Source organism: Parasteatoda tepidariorum, chromosome X1, assembly GCF_043381705.1.
Source record: "Parasteatoda tepidariorum isolate YZ-2023 chromosome X1, CAS_Ptep_4.0, whole genome shotgun sequence".
Classification (NCBI taxonomy): domain Eukaryota; kingdom Metazoa; phylum Arthropoda; class Arachnida; order Araneae; family Theridiidae; genus Parasteatoda; species Parasteatoda tepidariorum.
This window is the reverse complement of record NC_092214.1, coordinates 38,146,284-38,168,913: the sequence shown is the minus strand read 5'-3', so window position 1 is coordinate 38,168,913 and position 22,630 is coordinate 38,146,284. Positions and strand designations below refer to the sequence as shown.

Here is a 22,630-nt window from a genome sequence, read left to right as displayed (position 1 = left end):
TTGTTGCAGATATACACCAGCGCTTCTGCTACTGGAGACGAAGCTAAGCATTTAAGCAAAGAACTAATAAAAATCAAAAAATGGCCAAACATTCACTCGAAAATCCAGAATAAAATATTAGCACCTATTTGATTGATGAAGAAAATTGAAAGACTTCTATCAAAAATTTTGATATTCTTATTTTTGCTTTCTCCAATGTTTGATTTTCGATTTTTGAAGTTTTTTTTTTTTTTTTTTTTACTGAAATATTAGTTTGCGACCCTTGTTTGTACTGTTATTTTGATAAGTTTTGTCAAATATTATATTAAGAGCCGTGATTGTAAAACATATCGTAACTTAAAATAACTTACAAAAATGAAGAAACAGCATTGAGCAATATTTATTGTATGCAATTAAAGAAATAAATCTGTTTTTTTACAACTAATGAGGAAAAAACCATTATCTTAAAAAATCTTTAGGTTGCTCAAGTTGGTTTCAGAGTTAGAAGAAATGCACTAAAGCATGAAGATTTATTACTATTATTATATCTATTGCGTTAAAAAAATTTATTACTATCTAAAATTTTAATTGGTTGTTCTACTATAAAAAAACGAGTTTCATAAGACTTATTTAGAGGACAAAATGTTTTATTTGGTAAAGAATTCCTAATCTATTAGGAAAAAATACAATTAAGCAATTTTTTGCAAAACATTTGCATAATTGCTTTTTTGTCTAAAAAATAAAGTATGCACACAGATTAATGGCTCAATCGAGTATTTATTCATAAAATTACTTTTAACAGTGGGAATGCTAAAATAAGTACAAAAATGTTGAAAAATTTGTTTAATTATTTTTAGAAATTATTTTTGATTAAAACCGAAATGTGTTAAGAATTTTACTTTCAATGTATTAAATACTACAAGCTTCTGAGAATTCGTTTGAGTTCATTTTACTGAACTATTAGTGGCGCCAGAATATATTTATTTAACCAAATATAAGGAAAACTACTTTATGGTTTGCAATGCTTAAGATAATATTTATAGTTACTTGATGCATAAGATTATTTTGATCCTAAAAGCACATTTCATTTCATCATGATTATTTTTTCTTATCTTTCTTATATAATGAAAAAAGTAAACATGCCCATTTTTTAGTGTAAAATATAACAACGATTTGTTACTAGTAAGTATAAAGAAATAAGTGTAAAAAAAATAATCTATTTTTAAAATCTTTCATTTGTCTTTTTCTTATTAATACTATATGAGAAATGCATTTCTGGGTTAAACTTACAATTCCAATACCATTAATTGATTGTGAATGACTAATGTAGTTTCTGTTACAGATACGATTCTTTAACAAACATATAATATTTCCTTAAGTAACTTAGTTACTGCTAACTTAGTTGTTTTTTTAAAGATTAACTCCGTTTAGTTCTTTAAAAATAGTTCGTGAAATGAACTGTGAATACAGTTCCAAAATAAACTGTATTAGTGTAAAAACTTCATTGAATTGGTAACTTTAAACATACTATTTTATTATTGGTAATTATAAACTTATAAACATACTATTTTATTGCTAGTTTATTAGTTCATTTATAAATAAATAAATCGAGTGAATCATAATTAAACTATTTATGTCTTCTACATCTTACCTTAATAGAATTGAATTTATTTTTTTTATATTTCAACAAAAACACGCGTGATTAAATTTATAAAATCTATTTTTAAAAGCGATATTTTTTATTTCATTTTAATTAAATATACGATATTTTTTCAAAAATAAAACATATATATGATGATCCCATATTTTCGTGTATTCATTTCTTCAACATGTTTTCTTAATAGAGTTTTATTGATTTTATATTTTAAGAAAAGCAAGTGAACAAGTTAAAATCTATTCTTAATAAAGACGTTTATAATTTCCTTAGTTAACTAATGACCACCCAAACATGATGTAAACTTCACAATAGACCACACCCCAATGTGGGCTTATTGTAAGCTTTTTCTAAACATTCCGTTAAAAGTCTTGTTTATCACTTGAACGCTAAACAAAAATGCGGTCATGTCACTAGACATTACAAGGTTGACTACCGCCTTGGCCTACCAATAACAACGAGTGAACGAATGGCCTTGAAAGCCTCCAGGCCCACTACGCAAATGGTTCAAAAATATTTTATTATTCTCTTTAGGTTGTTTGAATGTACGTACTAAGTACAAATTATCGAGTAAAAAAATTTTGAGACAAGTTAAATATGTAATTCTAAGAGATATTAAGAACTTAATTGAAACTAAAGACGACTGACTAAAAATTGCATTTGCCACAAGTCATTAATTTTCGAATCCTGGTAATGTTTCAATATGAATATAATCAATCATATGTATATTTATTTTTAAGCTTTACTATCTTAAGAAAGAGAAAAGAATCGGGGATATTTATGAAAATGATACCGAAAATTTAAACTCTTGTATTTTCTGTAACCATGGCGATTAAAAAGCCTTCGTGTTAAATTAAAAATTTCTGTTAGTCTTGAAAATTTATTTTAACAAAAAATAATCAGAATTTTTTTTAAATGCTTACAAAGAAAAAAATTTTGGTATTATTACCGTAATCTATGGTAATTAAACACTCTGGTAAAAAAAAACATATTTTTGGTAATAAAAAACAAAATATACTGTATTTAAGCCAATTATTTGGTAGTTTTTCCGTAGTTATGGTAAAAGTTTACAGGAAAGTCTGTTTTTTGAAATCATAGTTCTAATTACTACATATTAAGCAAAAAATACAAAACTGAAAAGAAAATTTTACCGAATAAATGAACTCTTTGTCATGCTGTTAAAATATTAGAATAAAAGTACCAAATTTTCAACATTTACGAGTTTTTTCACAAATTATTCAGAAGAAGTATTAAATTAATTATTTTGAAATTATAGAATTTTGAAAGACCGGGAATATTTTGATATTTTTACTGACTAATTTTTGAGTAATATATATATTTTTAAAATAATAAGGATACAATAATTGCAGTCTATATAATTTTTCGCTAAATAAGGTTATTAATAAATTTTATTTGAGAGAAATTAGTTCATTATGTATTGTGTTTTTTAAATAACGAAATAAAGAAATGATTATTTCCAAATTGCGATTCCTATGTTGATAGTTCTCGCAGACATAAGATGATGTTTTTGGAAATCTTAATAAGTGGTATTTCAAGTCAATACAAAAAATTAATAAACAACTCATTGATGAACCAGATAATTTATATGGAAATTAGTTACTTAAAAACAATGTGTAAACAATAGTTAAACTATATTATCTGATCTTATATTATGTTATCTGAAATGATAAGCCATATTTAAAAAAAATAGGAAAGTAATTAGAGTTTTTTTTTTTTTTTTTTTTTTTTTTTTTTTTTTTTTTGGTGAAAAACTAAATAATTTTCATGTTTGCAACAAGTTGTTAAAGCAATTAGAGAGCTTTTGGCGAAACACAAGAGTACCTTCATGTGGGCAATAATATGTTCATATTTCTTATGCTGTCATCTAATATAATATGTAGCTTCTAGAACTTCAAATACATAAAACACTATTTTAAGCAATAAACTTTATCACAAAACATTAAAATAATTCTAAAACCTTAAGAAAAACCAATTACAAAAACGCCGATGTTAAGCACAAAAGTATTTAAACTCTAAATTTCAATATATAAACTTAAAAAATGTAACAAAACATCTTACCCCTAAGTGTCTTCCTTCAATAAATATTTGTGGAAGAAGTACTCGTGAAATTCCTAATCTTTCTCTAACTTCTTGTTGAAACCCACGATTCATAAAAACATCTCTTTCTTCAAATTTTACCATCAAAGTCTCTAAAATTTTTCTCACTTTACGACATCTTTCAAAGGTAGTTCGAACAATGCCCATTGATGTAGTATAAAAGACTATACGGCCAATTTCTTCTTGGTCATAATTTCTCTGAAAAATAAGAAAGAAAAATACTCTTTAGACAAACGTGTATAGTATCATATTTATTTATTTAAAATATATCTTCTTTATTTTAAACAAATAACTTGGCTAATTTTAACGTTAGTCATTGGTATAAAATTGTTTTATTAATTTTTTTTGCAAAATCAAACCAAGATTAAAAGAATAAATTAAGATGATTTTGTTAGTAAGTTTCAAGTGGAAAAATTTAAACCAAACTTTATTTGATTTTCTTTACCATAATGGGTGGTGCCATAAATAGCAGGCTAGTGCTATACAAAACTTTACTGATTTCTATATCTAATTTAGCATTATCCCCTTCAATTTATATCCTCTAAAGCTAAATTGATGATCCGAAAAAAAATTAAAGTCGAAAGATACACTGTGATAGTTTCTCAAAATTGAGCAAATATGTTTCAAAATACCTCCGAAACTAATAATTGTCGAATTTGAAATCCCCATGTTTTCAAAATTGAAACAGTATATATTCAATTTTTACCAAAATGCATAGTCTTAAAAGTGAAGTGAGGACTGACTGCTGGCAGGACTCAAACCAAGGACCTCCGAGAACATAGTAGGATGCTCTAACAACCGTAGTTGTACACCCCAGTCTAGGGAGAATTGGGAAGCTTTGTATAGTGGCCGTTGCAATAATACATCATGACATACTAATTGCCCATTTCAATAGTACAAAGGGTTACAATTTAGAAAATATGGTCTCAATAGTTTAATCAAGAGAACGGTAATTTTAATTTCTATTTTTGTTTATGTTGCTATATCCTAACTAAAACTGCTAAGCGAAAATAATGTATATCATGATGTGGCATTGCGGCAGCAACTATATAAAACTTCCTAACACACCTTGGACTGAGATGCACAACTAAGGTGGTTAGAGAATCCTACTGCGTTACTTAGTTTGAATCCTGCCGGTGAACATCTCCCTCACACATTATTTCTCTCTCCACATCACTTTTGAGACCATGTTTTTTACTCAGAAATAAGTGTGTACTGTTTCGGGTTTCTCAAATTCGACTATTATTTGCTTCGGAGCTGTTTTGCTACATTTTTGCACAATTTTGAAAAAAAAAGAAGCATTTTTGCAGTGTATATTTGCCAATGAAAGAACTTCATTAGCTTCAAAAATTTAAGAGGTAAAATTGACATGCTTCCAGTAATCAAACTGGTGGGCTCCTTATCAAGAACCACCAACACGTGTAGGTAGGTCTTGATACATGACATGATACTATACACTAATATAATAAGGTAAAGCTTCAGATTGATGGGAACCAGCTTGCCCGCTGCCAAATGCGGCTCATGAGCAATGCTGATTATGTTTCGAGTAACGCCGTTTGTTTCAATACTGTGGAGCTTTTACTTCCATGACCCACTTGTCGACTAACTTGTTGTTTCGCAAGTGCTTTTCTTTACTATACTCAGATAAATTATTAGTCTAATATAAGTTATCGCTGTTAAAAATATTTTTAACTTCATCTGCATGAGCCGGGATAGCCTGGTTGGTAGGGTGTTGGGCCCAAGTCCAAGAGGTCCTGAGTACGACCCTCACCGGCCGAAGTAGTAAATGGTGACTGGTGCTCGTTAAATCTATAAGATCACAAAGTCCTCCATGTTCTCCTAACAAATTATGCCTCTGGGGGTACTGAAATGGAGATTGATCGTTCTTTGGTTCAGATCAAAATTACGACCTGCGGATAAGAATGGATGTATGGATGGGTTCGCCCTATAAATGGGCAGGACGTGTGTGTGGCTGAAGTCGTATTCTTGGCCATAAATGGAGCCACCGAAAAACAAGAATCGCACCCTCTGCCCTAAATTCGTTTGGTTTTACCAAGCAGGCTTGCTGGTATTGGCAAGTGGCATTAGAAACAACAAGAAATCCATCTGCATAAATTGAAGTAAACACAAAATGAAGGCAACAAATATGTTTCAAACATAATTCATAATGTTTTTTTTTAAACTTATGAGCATAAATACAGAATTGCGGAGGCATCATCAGCAGATCTGTAATAAAGGAAATTTCATTACGTTTGTCCTTGAAAATTTGTAAAGTGTCTTAAAACACCTGTCAAGATCATATCCAGTTTGGTACAATTGGTATGTGCATAGTAATCAAACCCATTACATATTACTTTTGATAACTATATTCTGTTAGTAAATGCAAGAATTATATATTAATATATATTTAAAACAAGTTTATTTTCAATTTCAGATAGCATTAATTAATAATTTAAGGAGAAATAATTAAGTCTAGGGTTCAAAATGTTATTGAAAACTATGAAGCTGCTCAGTTTGTTTAACATATCAATGTATAATTTTTTTTTAATTTGCTCAATTTTGTATCTAAAGTACTTCATTTTGCACGTTTATTGTTTAAAAATAACAATAAAATAACTTATGCAAAACTTAGTTAGAATAAAATTGTTTTTTTAAGTGTTCAACCTCTTTAAGTTTTAAAATAATTGAATCTCATTAAAATGAAGCAATTAAGACAAGCCTTTTTAGTTATTAAACAAATAAAATTATTGTGATAGGTTTTGTATTTTTGTAAATCTATATAAGAGAGCCTAAAACAATATGTTTTTCTTTAAATAAAAATAAAGTTTTTTTTTATTTAGTAGTCACAAAAATAAATACGATACGATTTTTTTCGCGTGAACACGTAGTTATGAAAAAAAAAAAACTAATTTTGACATTATTTTCTTTTCCGAAAATAAATGTCTGTAATACTTCAGATAAGCAAAACAAATATAGAGTGAATTGAACTTGTTAGTAGAAATTCGATTACAAAACACACATAAAAAAAAAATTAAAAGATCAAAAAAATATGAAACTGCTATCTTCAAAAATATTTTCTTTGGGATCATGGTATCATGTTTATTTTTTGCCGGTTCTTTTGATTTTCAACTTAATAAAACGAAATAATTTATCACAGGCGATGTAAAAGAATGGAACATTATATTTTCTGATGAAATTATTGGTAAATATATAAGCGGATACTTGAGATTATTTGTATTTATTTTTTTAATTTGAATTGCACACGTGCCTTTTTTTGTGACAATTTAAGTCAGATACTTAAGATGATTAAATAAATCCATCAGATATATCAATGCTCTTCTTTTTTAAGATCATCATGTCAAATCTTCATGTTTAGATAATTTTAATGAAAAACGAATGCGTTGTAATATTAATTTATAATAAAATGCAGGTTTGTAACATTAAGTACCCTGATAGATATTAAATTTCGACTTTGATAATGGTATTTATGGTACTGAAACGACTGTCTGTATTTGTCAACAACATTATTAGTAGTTTCATTTATTACTTTCTCTTTCTTTGAACTATAAAGTTATCTTAAAAACGTGAAGAAAACGATTTAGTGATTTGTTTATTTTTCACTGTTTACGTGCATTATCAGAAAAATTGTTTTAAGAATGAATTCCAATCATAATAACTTGAACACTTTAAATCATTAATAAGGTATTAAATTGAATAAAGTATTTCTGTAAAAGTTCAATCTCAGTACTCTTTACAAAAAAAGACTCTTTAAACTTTCATTTTATTTTAAATTATTAGTACACTTCAAATTTTTTTGATACTTTAAATTTAAACCACAACCGCTTCAAGAAAAAAAATTCTAGTAAATGTTTCTTTTATTATAATTATTTGATTTTTTTTTAAAAATCATCTTAAAATGTTCAAGAAAGTTGCAGAAAAATGTTAATGAAATTTCTGATTTTCAACGAAATGTTTTATAAAACATCTTTAACATCAGAAAGTTTAAAAAGTTCTGTAAGTTTAAGAAATTAACATCAATAATGATAAAATTCTAAATGTAGGGAACTACCAAGGGTTTAATTTTTTTCCATATAAAAGAGAAGCTTAGGCCATTTTTTTTTTTGTAATTTATCGAGGACGGCGTAAATTAATTCACATTATAGGAAAAATATGCACTCTTTATAATAAATTATAAAAATTATAAAGATAACATTTTTCCTAGTATTGTAAAATAATTTACTCAATATTTATAAAAAGGTTTCACAGTTTGACAAGAAGAGTTTAAAGCATATTTTTCTCTAAAATAAGAATTATAAGTGCTCACATATAAATTGCTGTTCTTTATGTATCTATAGTAACGTCAAGAGCTTTTTTTTTCTTTTTTTCTTCTTTTTCAACAGTATTTAATGATAAAATTTCATACTTAAATACTTCTCCATAATTTGTTGCAAATCAGTATATGTTTTATTTTAAATGCTATATGCTTTATTAAAAAAATTTTAAATTCATCACTGTAAAGAAAGAGTTTCTGAAAATTGAGATTAATGTTTTAAAATAGCTCCGAAACAAATATAGTCGAATTTGAAAAAACCCTTGTACTCCTTAATGAGTATACTGACTTGTTCCATGCAATGTACACTCATTTTTAAAACTGTTCCTAATGTTTCCCGTCACGTGTTCCTAAGTTGGCGTTTGTTTTACTGTGGTAATTAAAATATAAATAAACATATCCAGTCAAAACAACGAATATTGCACAACGAATTATGTACTACCGGGATGAGTCTAACAATTGTAATAAAACAGGCGTATGTTGTAGTATGTCTGGGTAGTAAGTACAATAATAATAAATGTAGGTGTTGTGAAACACAAAGAAGCAAAAAAAAAGTTAGGTGTGGAAAGGAACTGATGAAAATCTTGCAAAGGCGGATTTTTGCAATATTTGACACCTTCTAAACCTGAAAAAGAAGACACTATTTTTCATTATTGTCTATTACGCTTAAGAAGAAGATACTTTTTAAACGAAAACGTGATTCATTTCTTGTAATACGCCTAGAATAAATTCGGTCAAGGATTATCTTGCATTATATGTACAAGTATACTAAGAGAAATAACTAAGATTTTGTTTTAACCATCGAGCTACAGAATTGATGAGAAAGAATGAGAATATAGATAAAAAAAAGTTTTTTTTAAAAAATCTTAAGCACAGCGGATTTTAGTTGACCAGGATGTTCAGTAATTGTTTTGTGTCAGAAAAAGTTATTCCAAATATGCAAATTTTGTGAAAAAAAACAATAGGATAATAATGTTTAATTGATAAAAAAATTGAGAAAGAACCCAAGTTTTTTTCAAAAAAAAATTCGCAATTAATTTTAGTATGACCCAAATAATACTATTGTGAACACCATTTATTTACTGGTGGAATAAAAGACTGTTTTCTTTTTTATTTACTTTTCGACAAAACTTACTACGTAAATACCTTTAGCTGAATAATAGCATCTTAAGGAGAATCACATGTACAATTCGTTTCTATCATAAGAATGAACCCTGTTTTAAATGTACCCAAATATATCTCTCCCAATAACCGGTAAGCAAAATATTCATATAAATACAGGGTTATTCATAATTCCCTCCGGGGTTTCGAAGCGTTATAGTAAGAAAACGAAGACGAATATGGCAAAAGAGAACATATGAAAGTATTCAAGTTTTAATTTAAGTAGTTACCGGTAGATGGCAGTAACATGTACCATTGAAGCCAGTTGTAGTAAAGAAAAATGGCGTTTACTGGCGGAGGGAATTATGAATAACCCTGTATATTACTCTTTTATTGTAAATATCACAGTTAATTATGACAACCGGAATAATCGAATTTTAAATATATGACTTTTTAAAAATTCGATGTCTCAAGATTACTCAATAGATTTTGCTCAAATTTTGCATTGTGCCATGTGAAATGTTCCATTCCTTAAAATAATATAATAAATTGTGTCACATTTCGAATTCTTTTCGTCTATTATTAAATAAAATAATAAATATTTACGACAAGTTATTTTATTATTATAAGTTACTTATTTCAGTTTTCTTACAAGCTATTTTTTTCTCTGTATAAACGAATTTTACAATTGTGTATGAAAATTCTTCAAAGTTTCTGCAATCTGGCGAAATAAGCAAAAAATAAAAGTAATATTAAGTTGTCCAAACTGTTGACCGCTCTCTTGATCAAACTATTAGAACCATATTTTCCAGATGCGGCTACCCTATACTTTGGGATTATAAATTCAAATTCGTGGAAAAAAGATATGTTTATTTAAAAAAAGTACGTTTTTGTATCTAATTTTGTAACTTAAAATATCATTTGCACTAATTAATTAGCATATTTGATTTCATGCCCATGAACCATTAAAATTGATCCAATCATTAGAACAAAAGTTATTCGGGGGATCCGTTTAATATTTTTTTGTGCACTATAAACTATTCGATCCTTTTAAGTCTGTTGAATCTTAGATAGAATCGTTCAAATATGCTACAACTTTCATTGGTGCTAGTTTAAATCATATTAACGTACTTCTTAAACTTGTCTACATTATCAATTTATTGCGCATTGTTTAATGGTTCATTGTTGAGAGTGTAGTTCAATCATATAGAATAAAGTAAAAATAAATATATATGCTCTTATTCATCACGTGACTATAAAATTCACTTAGCAAAAACACGCTTTTGAAACATTAACTGCGGTGTTCTCCCTTTACCAAAAAATTAATGACTTCTTAAGAAACACTTACAATTTTAAAAAGTGTGTTGATTAGCAATTAAATCAGGGATTTCACTTGCCTTGTCACGTAAAAGCAATAAGAAACGTTATTATTTACAGCTTATTTTATTTTATTTAATTATAGAAAGTTCTAACATAAATTACTGGATCATGAATGAAGGAATATTGAACTTTGAACTGAAGCAATCTCTGAATGCTTGATTACGATAGATTACTTCGCAATGACACACAACTGAATAGGCTTATTTCAGAGGAATGTATTTCAAATTCTGAACATTAAGAATGGATGATTAAGAAGCGGAAAGTGAATAAATAGAAACTAAAAGTAAGCTATAATTAGAAATAAAATATACAAATTGTGATAAAGTATTAAAAGTTGATAGTGGATGAGAAAGAGAAACAGGTTTAGCTTTAGTTTTATAATTTTCCACCCCATTGTAAAAATATTTTTTGTCTAAACTGTAAAAAAATTCCGGATCAAATTGCGATATTTACCGACACTTTGATTGCATCATCCGTAAAATCTACGGATTTACCGTAAAATATTATACCTTGCATCATCCGTAAAATCTATTTTACCATAAAATATTATACCTTAATTTTTACAGCATTTATTTAATCAGAGTGTTTCAATGATCTTACGTTTATTATTACAGTAAAAATTGTGGTACATCAGATCTTTTGTTCCGTATCATGTTCAGATAAAAATGAATTTGTTATAAAAAGTATCGGCACCTTAAGTGCTGGTACTTTTTATCATAATTTGAACCGGAATTTTTTACAACATATCTGGTTTTGTATGAGAGATTAGGATGTTTATTTATGCGGCTGTATCAATAATTGAAACTGAAAAAAAATTAAAATTTTTTAACGTTGACAACAAAAAATTTTTATGACCAATTTTCATTAAATAAGTTTGTAAAAAAATCCTATTTTTGAACAAGTTGAATAAGGCATGGTTCAACGTATTTTTTAGAAAATGCAACACCTGCTTTAGAGCAAGTTGGAGTAGATAAGGCTAAGAGATAAAAAAATGGCCTGTTTTAAGCACGTTGGAGCAGATATGGCATTCTAAGAAAAGTCAGGTTTAAGCAACTTGGAGCAGACGTGAAGTGTGCTAAAAAGATAATTGTTTTTTAGCAGCTTGGAACAGACGTAACCAAAATACTATTAAAATGCTTGCCTTGAAAGAAATGAAGAATGCAGTAATATGAAATTCAGAAGAATAAAATCAAGTTTGGTGCAAATTAGAACGAAATTATTGCTATTAATTAATTTATTAATTTATTACTTTTTTGTTTATTTTGCCATCTAAGCACACATGCGTGAATAAATAAAAATCCCACATTTATGAGTTATGTTTATCCAAAAAGGGTTTCAGGCAAAAGATTTTTTACCTTTTCACTTAATTTATTTCTTGAAAAGTCTTTCATTCTTAAAGTACTTAATTTATTAAACAAACTATTCATTAATATATATTTTATCATGATGCAAAAGTTTCCTACATTATAATTAAAAAATAAAATATAATATAATATAATATAATATAATATAATATAATATAATATACTTCGATTCTACGATATTCTACGATTTCTTCGAAAACCTATATTTTCCCAAAATATTTTTCTGAAGTTCGAAAAACATCATCATAATTAAAATACTTGCATCTCTAGTGCTAAGAATTTTACAATATCTTTGCCCAAGAAAAAAAAAATTTCAAAACGAATTTCTAATGGATCTCTAAAATGTTATAACGAAAATAAAACACATGCCTATAGTTTAACATATTTATAAATATGAGTTTTTGAAGGAAATATATCTGCATAAGAATTCTTCGTGTTCATATAACTAAAAAATAAAGTGGTATGCAAAACACGGAACTTTAACAAGCATTAACGCTTATTTAGTACCTCTGTTATAAATTTATGTGACCGTGGCAATCCTGTAAAAAAAGTGTAGACCTTTAAAGTCAGTTGAAAAAAGACTCACATAAAATTAAACTGTGTAAAGTGATTTATGCAAACGAAGGTAATTGCATTACAAATTTATTTGGGATCATTAGTCTATTTTTTATTAAAAAAAAAAAGAAACATGCTCATAAAAATAGCTAAAAAAAACGGAATCAGACGTTTTCTTAACCACTCATTTTTAGTTATACCCATTTGTTAAATCGCAACAACACTGGATTGAGAAAACAAATTTAAAAATATCAGAATATGGTAAACTTCACTTTGTTTCTGACTCTATGGGACCACCAAAAAGCTTGGTAAAATTGTAGCTAATCGTTTGGTAACGATTTTGTTGAAATTAATAATAAAATATGGTTTTATAATTTGTGAAAAATTATAAATATGGTTTTATAATTTGTAAAAATTTATAAATATGGTTTTATAATTTGTGAAAAATTTTATAAATATGGTTAAAATTCTGTAATTTTTATCTTGATACCTAAGAGAATGACTTGAAAACATTTATTTGGTTTAATTTAACTTTACGTTTTGTATTTTTACTAAATGTGTGGTAAAAAAAGATATATTTTTGAAAACTAGAACTTCCGGTAAATTTTGATTTTATTAAACATAATTATGTTTTTTTCTTTTTTCTTTTCTTTTTTTACCAGAAATGTCTTAATTATACAGTACGGTACTTTCACCAGATTTTTTTTCTCCGTGTGGTTAGAAATTTTGGATGATGATGAAAATATCTTTCAAGAAAATCCAAAGTAGGAGCAAAAAGTTTAAATTTACATAAGAAGTTCATGGACAAATAACTAAATAAAACGGAATATTTTAATTACAAGTTTTTAAACTATAACTGACTTTCATTTTGGAAACCAAAAAAAGTATCTTCCGCATATCTTGCTTTCCTTCAAAGACGTAAGCCAGAATATAATAGTGATTGCGCAAAAGAAGAACCTTCAAAGGCAGTCAATAAAAACCACTTTTTCTTTCCATGTAGGAAAGCTTCCATTTTGTGTGTCAGATTCTATGGAGCAATGAATTCAAAATCTGGCAGTTCACCGTTACGCTTGAGTAAGTGATATGAACAATAGGAGTGTTTATTCAACTAATGGTTATAGAGTAAGAATGTTTCGGGTGAAAAGAATCAGCTGTTAATCCTAGTCCTGCGTTCTTTTCTGGAAATTTGAGTGATCTCACCTCAATAAGTCAGTATTTATGTTCCATCCTTCGTTCCCAAGAGTAATTAACTTCTTCTAACTCAAGTAAGCTCAACTTCCAAAGGAACTGGATGAAAAATTAATCCAGGAAGTTGAAGAAATATCTATCAATACTTGATACGATTGAGTGGTGGTAATAGTCCTAATAGTCCTATTCTTTTTTACCTAAAAGAGCGTTAATTTAAATACGTTCTTACATTTTTCAAGGTGAAAACCAAAATTAATTTAATCGACTTTTTTTGCCAATGCATTTTGCGATTATCTTTGAAGTTGATATTTATTAGTTGGGTATAAAAATAAATGTCGCAACACTTTGTAAAACATAGAGTGGTACATTTTGTAAAGTTTATATGCTAATTAGGATTAATTAAAAGTTTCGGAAATGTGCAATCGTTAATCTTAAACCTGTGCACGCTTAAATTACAATCTAGTGTCGATTAATTGTTGAACTTTTTATAAAGTTTGGATAATATCTTGCATTGTATAAGAGTTTCGGAGATGTACAGACGTTTACCTTTCACCCAGACAAGTATTTAGCAGATTGCAGTGTCAATTATTTGACGAACTTGTTATAAAATTAAAAGGATATTACGCATTAATTAAAAGTTTCGGAAATGCCCAGGCGTTAACCTTTAACCCATGCAAGCTCAAAACACATTTCAGTGTCAGTTAATTGATAAACTTAATGTAGAGTTTGGATGATATCCAGCATTGATTAGAAATTTCGGGAATGTACAGACGTTAATCTGCAACTTGCGTAAGCTCTAAGTACAATTCAGTGTCATATAATTGACGTTTTTTTTTAAAAATTCAAAGATTAATACTCAAGGGAAGTATTACTTTAGCTGTAAATTTATTTCTTCGTACACTGTTAAAGATATTAGAGCGTGTTGAACCACAATAATTGAAACCTTAATACAGTGTCATTTTAAACTTGATTTCAAAATGCTATAGTATAACTTGAATGAAAGCTTAGCTCAATTTCTCACCTTATAAAAGGTGCAAAAACTTTACATGATCATGCTGTTCAAAGCATTAATATTTTGGTTCAAGTTTAAACCAATTTTCCAAAGAGTGTAGATGTATCTGAGATAATTTTGAATGTGATTTTTCGTTGAAAAAATCTAACATTGTAACTCTTGGATGAAATCATGAATTTTTTTTTCTGAAAAGTATGTTTGAAAAAAAATTATTCACTTAATTTACATTTCCTGTAATTTTTCTGATAAATCAAAAATCGACAAAATCTTTTCACTAATCTGGTACTAATATGTTATAATGCTCAAATCTTGTTTAAAAAACTAAACTTTTGGTTTTTATTAACTATTAAATGTTATTACATGCCCATTATAAATACAGACTAAGAAAAGATTTATTTTCATATAAATATTTTTTCATACAAATATAAATGTTCTCTCTCTCTCTTATGTGCTTTTTGCTTATAGAAAGGAATTAATAAATATTTTGAAAACTTCCCCACAGAAATTTTGAAATTTTTTATTAATATAAAAAAAGATTCTTTTAGTTTAAAAAAATATTTCAAAACAAGACATTTCCGAAAAATATATGTATTTGTCAGAAGCAAAATATCTAAATAACTATGTAGTAAATATGAATTTTATCATAAATCTTGAAAAAAACCTATATTTCGAAAAATTTGTTCGTCTTCATTGCTTACAAAGCCGGAAAAAAACCGAAGCACAGTAAGAAAATAACCAAAATTCTATAATAAAAATAAATAACATTAATATTCGAAATATTATTGCAAAACGAGAGATAAAAAGATTTTCATTTCGGAGGTGGGGTGAAATAACTATACTTAAGAGTGGAAAAAGGCTAAGATATAGTTTTGAAATATATAATTTTGATTTTTATTATTTGGCTTTTTTTATTTTTGTTTCTATTATTTTGTAAGCCAAACATAATCCTAACTTTTGAGATCTATAATAAAGATAAGTTGTTCCTTAGAATCAGAAAAGAAATGTTTATTCAGAAAACGGAAAAATAATATATAGTATTGTTATTTAACTTACAAGTAACATATCATTATGGTAATATAAATTTAATCGTTTTCGTCTTTCTCGTCAAAAGTCATTCGTGTAATGAAAACGAAATTGAAAAATTAAAATATCTTTAATTAAATGACAATTTAATTTTAAATAGTTGTTTTTAAAAGAACTATTCTTATTTCCATGTTATTCTATAACTTTTTTCGCCCTGAGAAGAATATTTTTTAAAAAAAAATATTGTTCAAAATAGACATTACATATTTTGTTCTCAAGGAATTAATAAAAAATTAAACTTTTTATTTTGTTCACAATTAATTTATTATTTACTTTTATTTAATATTCAAAACTAGCGCAGTATTTCTTTTAATTAGTTAGTAAGATTAGTTTTAATTAGTAAGATAACTTAAAAATGAAATAAATTGATCTTAAACTTTTAAATATTTACGTAAACATCTATAACTTGTTAAAATTGTTTAATTGACCGTAATTATACCAGAATTTTTTTCTATGTGTGTGGTAAAAATTAGATTCATCTTAAAATACTATATATTTTGCAAAATATTATGGTGTATCATGCTACAAAATCTTTACAATGTTTATTGACCTCACACAGTTTACTGATGCATAAAAATGTTTTATTGTAATACGTTCCTCCTTAAATTTCGCACAGTATTTATAAACAAAATGGCAGTTGTTAACTCCCTATTTTCAAAAACACGGTATAATCCGAACGCACTCTAGCCAATATAAAACGACTCAAGCTTTCAGAATCATCAACAATATTTTATAAGAATAAAGCCTATTTCATGCTTCGGGATTTTCTTAGGGATTTTTGGATTTAGGGATTTTCTAATTACTCTATTCAATATCTCCAGACGATATATTGAATTAACGTTAACATTTAGTTCCACATAACACATTAGAAAAATCTTTACAAATGATTAAGGATAAACGGGACAACGTTTCAGGATTTAAGGGACAATAGCTAACACATAACTTGACGGGTCGAGCTCTTGATTATCTTTGATGGCAAATGAATTGTGTTTGAAAAGATAAAATAATATGAAAGATAAATCTCCTGGTTTCATATTTGTTATATTTTAGATTTCTTTTAAAACACAAACGATTGTGGTATATTTCTGTCGTATGCAATTTCAAATTTTAATAAATATTCTAAAGGAAAACGTTCGCTCCAAATTACTATTGTAAACCCATCAGAACATTTTTCACCAAAAATAATTAAATCATGTGACAATAAAAATTCATATTTAAAATTTGTTATTTAGAATGATTAAAATTTTAGTTTTTTATAATATTAAATTATTTCTTGAAAAAATATCAAAATATTTAAATTAAAATTAAAAATATTAAAATATTTTACAACAAAAGTATAAATATATTTAAAGTTAAAAAATTAAAAGATTTCTTTCACTTTTTTTAATAAAATCTATTTGTTTTATTTTTAGAAAGCATAAAAATATGTTGTTCTTAGTTCGGAATAAGATTTAATTCCTTTTTTAAGAAAAAAAAAGGTAATACAATTTTCAAATTTGGAACATCATGTCAAAGTAATTGTTGTATTAAAAAGAGTACAACTGTTTAAGAGGCGAAAACAAACCTTTTCTTTTAAAGTGCCTGCAATAATTCTTCGAATAAAATTTATAATACCCTGTCTTATAATACTTTCGAATATCATTCTTCGATTATGAATAAACATTTGATCTATATCTTAGCACAAAACTTCAAAAAATATTTTCTTTAAATTTATTTAAATTGTTTTAAAAAATGTATAAATTAATAAATATTCCAAAATTTCTCAGTATTTTCTTTGTTACTTTTAAAATATACACTGTATATATCAAAATATTTAACTCAAAAAATAAAAGAAAATGTATATTTTATGCAATAACAATAAAAATATTTTTCCCATTTTTCTAAAAAAATATTTTGAAAATAGAACTGTTTAATACTCCTACTATAATAATGAAATATTTTGAAAACACTGGAATTGCCTTTGTTTATAAAATTCACAGTGGGAAACAGTTTTTTTCTGATTACATGAGATTTCTTTTAACAGATCTCAAAAACTATATTATCCCTAATTTCAAATCTGCAATCTGTTTCTCTTTCCACGTACAGTTTATTTATGTGTTATTTTTATTCTATTTTTTATCAAAATTTAAAAGGTCAAAAACGTTATATATAACGTAATGGGTCGCGTAAATATTGTGACAATTTTCTAGGGGAGTTAGGGCACATCATCAGGATTAAAATTGCATTGGAATCCATGACAATTGCATTGGAATGTCATCATAAGCCGCTAGGGGTTCTTCCTCTATTATGCACTGCTGAACCGGTTATAGTAGAAAGTCACGTTCGACGACATTTTTGGGCATGGATTCCTAGACAATTTTAATCCTGATGATGCGCCTTCAGATGTTTGTCGCAACATTTCTGCAACTCCCAGCAATCTATAACTTTTTTAAACGCGTTAATTTTGACAAAAAATAGACGTGAGTTATCCTTTAAATCAGTGTTCCCCAAACTTATAACTTTTGCGTACCCTTTCTAAATTCTTAGTGAAGCTGTGTACCACTAATAAAAAATTAATGTATTTTTTACTATAAAAAATTGCATAAAAGTAGAAAATCACAACAGACTGTTGACACTACTAATTAATAACTGATAACTCTGAAAAAATAGCCAATACGTAATCGTAAATTTTCATGGCTAGCTTTGTTTTTAAATATAAATTTTTGAAATGTTCGTGTTTTTCAAGATATTTCTCATAAGAACGCGTACTAAACTGTTCCAGTACTCCTGGGGGTACGCGTATAACACTTTGGGAAACACTGCTTTAAATAAATATGTAGCCTAAGCACCAAAACTAATTTCAGAATTAAAATCCCCACACCCGAGTTTGGCGAGATCAAGTTTTTGTGTAAAAGCAACAAAAAATTTGCTCCCCAGTGTTATTAAAACGTTTGTATCTAGTTCAAAATAATTTTTTACTCTTTTTCAAAGCATCGATAGAACAAAAACTGACAAAATAATTTCTCACTCAACAAAATTATTTTCGAAAATGGAACATGTCCTCAAAAGTTATTGCTGTATAAAGCGGAGGCAAGCAATTTTTCTTAAGTCGAAATAAATGTTTTATTTGTTGAATTTTTTATTATATTCTTAAAATTCTTTCTTATAATGCTTTTGATCAGTCTGTCGATAAAATTTTAAGGTCATTTTCTGCTTCGCTAAAGCAATTGATGAAGTGTTCGTTTTCGCATCTTAAAAATGAAATTTCGCAGCCTTTCATTTATTTGTAGCTGAAATTGTTCTTCGAGAAAAGCTTAAAAAATTTTCACATGACCAAAGTAAAAAAATAAATCAAAAAAATTCTATATATGCGCTTTTTTATGTAGTATAATTTCTAAAAACTCTCAAGATTTTTTTTTATTTAAATAATATGTATCTTTTTTTATTTAAATTATTTAAATTTTGTTTAAATTACTTAAATTTTTCTATTTTTATTTAAATAGTATCTCAGTATGATAACCAAAAATGGTTATCTTACTGAGCTAATATTTAATATTGGATATATACTGCAGCTAATATTTAATATTGTAAAGCAGCTAATAAATAATAATGATTCTTTTGTTATTTGTTTCTAATGACATATCCTGTATATGAACTAACTAATTTTCTGATACTGTTATTCATAGCACTTTAAAAAATTTTAATGTATCTTATCACCAAAAATAGTTTCAACTACTTTATACCAACATAGTGTGGTACCAAGGACATTTGCTGGCGTAGTAAAACATCAAATATGTTCTTTTATACTACTTGGTGTAAAGTAGCTACTATCATTTCTGGTATTCAATAACATTAATGTTTATAATTACAATAAGATAATCTACACATTAGAGACGGAAAATTATTTTCACTGGACAATATAAAGAAAGAATCATTAATTTAAGTTGCAGGCATACGCTTATTCTTAAAATAAAATTGGTTTTTGTATCAGACACACACGTAGCACAACGAGAATATTAAACGTATTCGAACTCGGTTTAACAAAGCACAATTGAATAGGAATTATACATTATGAAATTATTTATTTCAGTTTACAGACTTAAAGATTGAAATATAAATGTTATTAAAACACATCTTAAAACATACATGCATATTTTAACGGTGAGCTTTAGTTTCTATAGATGAAAAGCAGCAGTGAAAACAACCAGAAAATCTTGCCAATACTTTATCGATTGTAAACAATTACAAACGAGATCCTAAGCAAAATATTTAACTTTTGGTGTGAAGGCACGTGATCTTGGTTTAAACGTTTTGCACTTTAGGTTTTTAGAGTTTTCAAGCGCTGTTTAAATTGTATCTAAAAGCTCGCTTCATATCAGTCAACTAAAAAAAGGGTTCATTAACACAAATTTTAGGGTTGTTAAACGTTTAGTTGGGAGCAATATTACACCATAGTTTTTACAGTGTATGTACAGCAACAAATCATACTACTGTGCAAACTAACTGAAGCGCAATTCAGATTAGCTAACTTTATTTCCATAAATTTGTAAAAAAAATGTACATTATATTGACAGTGATATTGACAATGAATTATTGAAATTGACAATGTTCGTAGCAGGATGTTAGTTAAATTACAATTTTATAATCCTAAGGCATCGTTATATATGAAATATATGTCTTCAAATATCTTTCTATTTAAATTAACCTGATTTATCATAAATTTATCAATAATAATATAATTAATTGTAGGGATAAGCATATAATGTAAATAAATAGGAATTACTCAAGATTCTTGAAACAAGAATTTCAAAAAATGAACTAAATGATCTTATATTTAACATATTCATTTTACATTCCAAATTTCCTCTTATATTCCCATGCATTGCTTCGTTTCAATAATGAAGTCTTAATTAATTTCTCATCTTTTAATTTGGTAGCTAGATTTACATAATATATGGTTGAGCATGGAGCAATTCAACATTTAGCCCTATCTGCAAAACGTTTAGAAGTGTATTTTCAGTAAAAAATTAAAACACCATTATTTTATATCGTCTCTAATTTGTAATGTGTATTGAGCTGTTATTTTATAAAAATTGCGTAAACTTGTAAATATGAAGAAACAATACTATGAAACTGTTTGGTTTCAAAATGTAGAAATAAGCAGGTTTAACAACCAACAGCAAGCTCTTCATGTTCTCCATATCCAAAACAAAAATCTAAAACTATCTTTGAACAATAAAACTCCGCGTTTACTCTAATCACTTCAAAAATACTTCCAAATTCTTTGTCAGCATTTCACACAGTTTAAAAATTGACTTCTGGAATCAATTAATACCGGTATTTTATAAGCATAACTTCCCATCTTCTATCAAAATTGTGACAAAAGTGTCACGTAAAATTTCAATGCATGAATAATTATGAACCATCATTGTCCATACAACTTTCAATGCGAGGGGTGTCGCGTGTATGTACATATAAATAGTGCTCCACAGCTTTCGATTTTACACGCACCACGCTCTTTGACGTCAAGATATGAACTTTTCGACTTGTGAATCAAAATTTGATTGCATGATTGCTGTTGCAGCACAAAAACCAGATTTTCTCTTACAAGCAACTATGAACAGATTTTACCCTCAAAGCTATCGGAGATCTCCTATTTCAAAAAATATTTATTTTTATTTTTCAATGTGCTTATACAATGCCGTATTAAGTTCGTTGCCTTTGAAAGTAAAATGGATCATTGATTCGGATTTTATGGTGTAAAATATACTTTATAGATGTATATTTGTAGTTCATAGATTATTTTTAAAGATTGAATCTTATTGAGGGGAGTATACAATTAATTGTACCAGTAAAAAACAAACACCAAAAGTTGAAATTATGAAATTGAAGAAAATTGCAAACAGGAAACATGCTTACATGGCGTATTTTTCAGTGTGATATCAATTATAAATTGTTGTGTGTTATAGAGTGTTGGAAATTTTAGAGCGGGTTCAACCATAATATCGTAACCATATAATAGCAAAACCTTAATATGGTGTTAAGGTGAACCATATTATGGTACTTCTTAAACTTGAACAGAAACATTGATCAATTTAACATCATTTTCGAAAGCAGAAATGTACACTGTAGTATAATATACAGTATCCATATTCCTCTGAACTATATTACTCTAATATAACCATATTACTCTGTAGTATAATATAAAGTACCCTTAAACTCTGATCCATATTACTCAGAAATAAAATTTTTAAATCATAAATAAGAGTTTAATGGATTTATTAACATACAGTTTTTAAAAGATTAAATTTATAAGCGTAGTAAATTTATAAAACATACAATTTAAGGTAATAAAAGTATATACATTTAAATATATACTTTTATTTGCATACTTTTAATAAGTCATGGAGAAAAAAAAATTCTGTAAAATTACCGTACTATTTGGTTATAATATTTTTGATTAAATAAACTAATTCTGGTTAATAAAAAATATATGGCATTTAAACAGCTCATTGGGTAACTTTTCCGTTCATATGGCCGTTTACCGGAAACACTGTTTTTCTAAATTATAGTGCATATTACCACACATTTAGCAAAAAGTACAAAACTTAAAAGTAAATTTAATCAAATAAATGGTTTTGATGCCATGCTCTAAGGTATCAGGTTAAAATTATCAAATTTTACCACGTTGACCAAATTTTATTTCACATTATAAAACAATATTCTATAATTTTACCGAGCTTTTTAATACTTCTATAGAGACAGAAACACGGTAAATTTTACATATTCTGGTAGTTTTAACCATACTTCTTTTTCCAGTGCACCTTATCTGTCTCAGTGTATACTTTTAAATATGTTGAGAAAATGCATCCTATACATACATCCTA

At 27.1% G+C, this 22,630-nt stretch overlaps 1 protein-coding gene across 1 annotated transcript in view; it reads right to left on the bottom strand.

The window, feature by feature from the left end:
* LOC107451049 (uncharacterized) overlaps window positions 1–22,630 on the bottom strand; it is a 67,893-nt gene that overhangs the window by 14,824 nt on the left and 30,439 nt on the right. Inside the window, exon 2 of the mRNA XM_016067026.4 lies at window positions 3,713–3,949. Within this exon, the coding sequence (XP_015922512.1) occupies window positions 3,713–3,949 (237 nt within the window). The remainder of the gene's footprint in view (window positions 1–3,712; window positions 3,950–22,630) is intronic.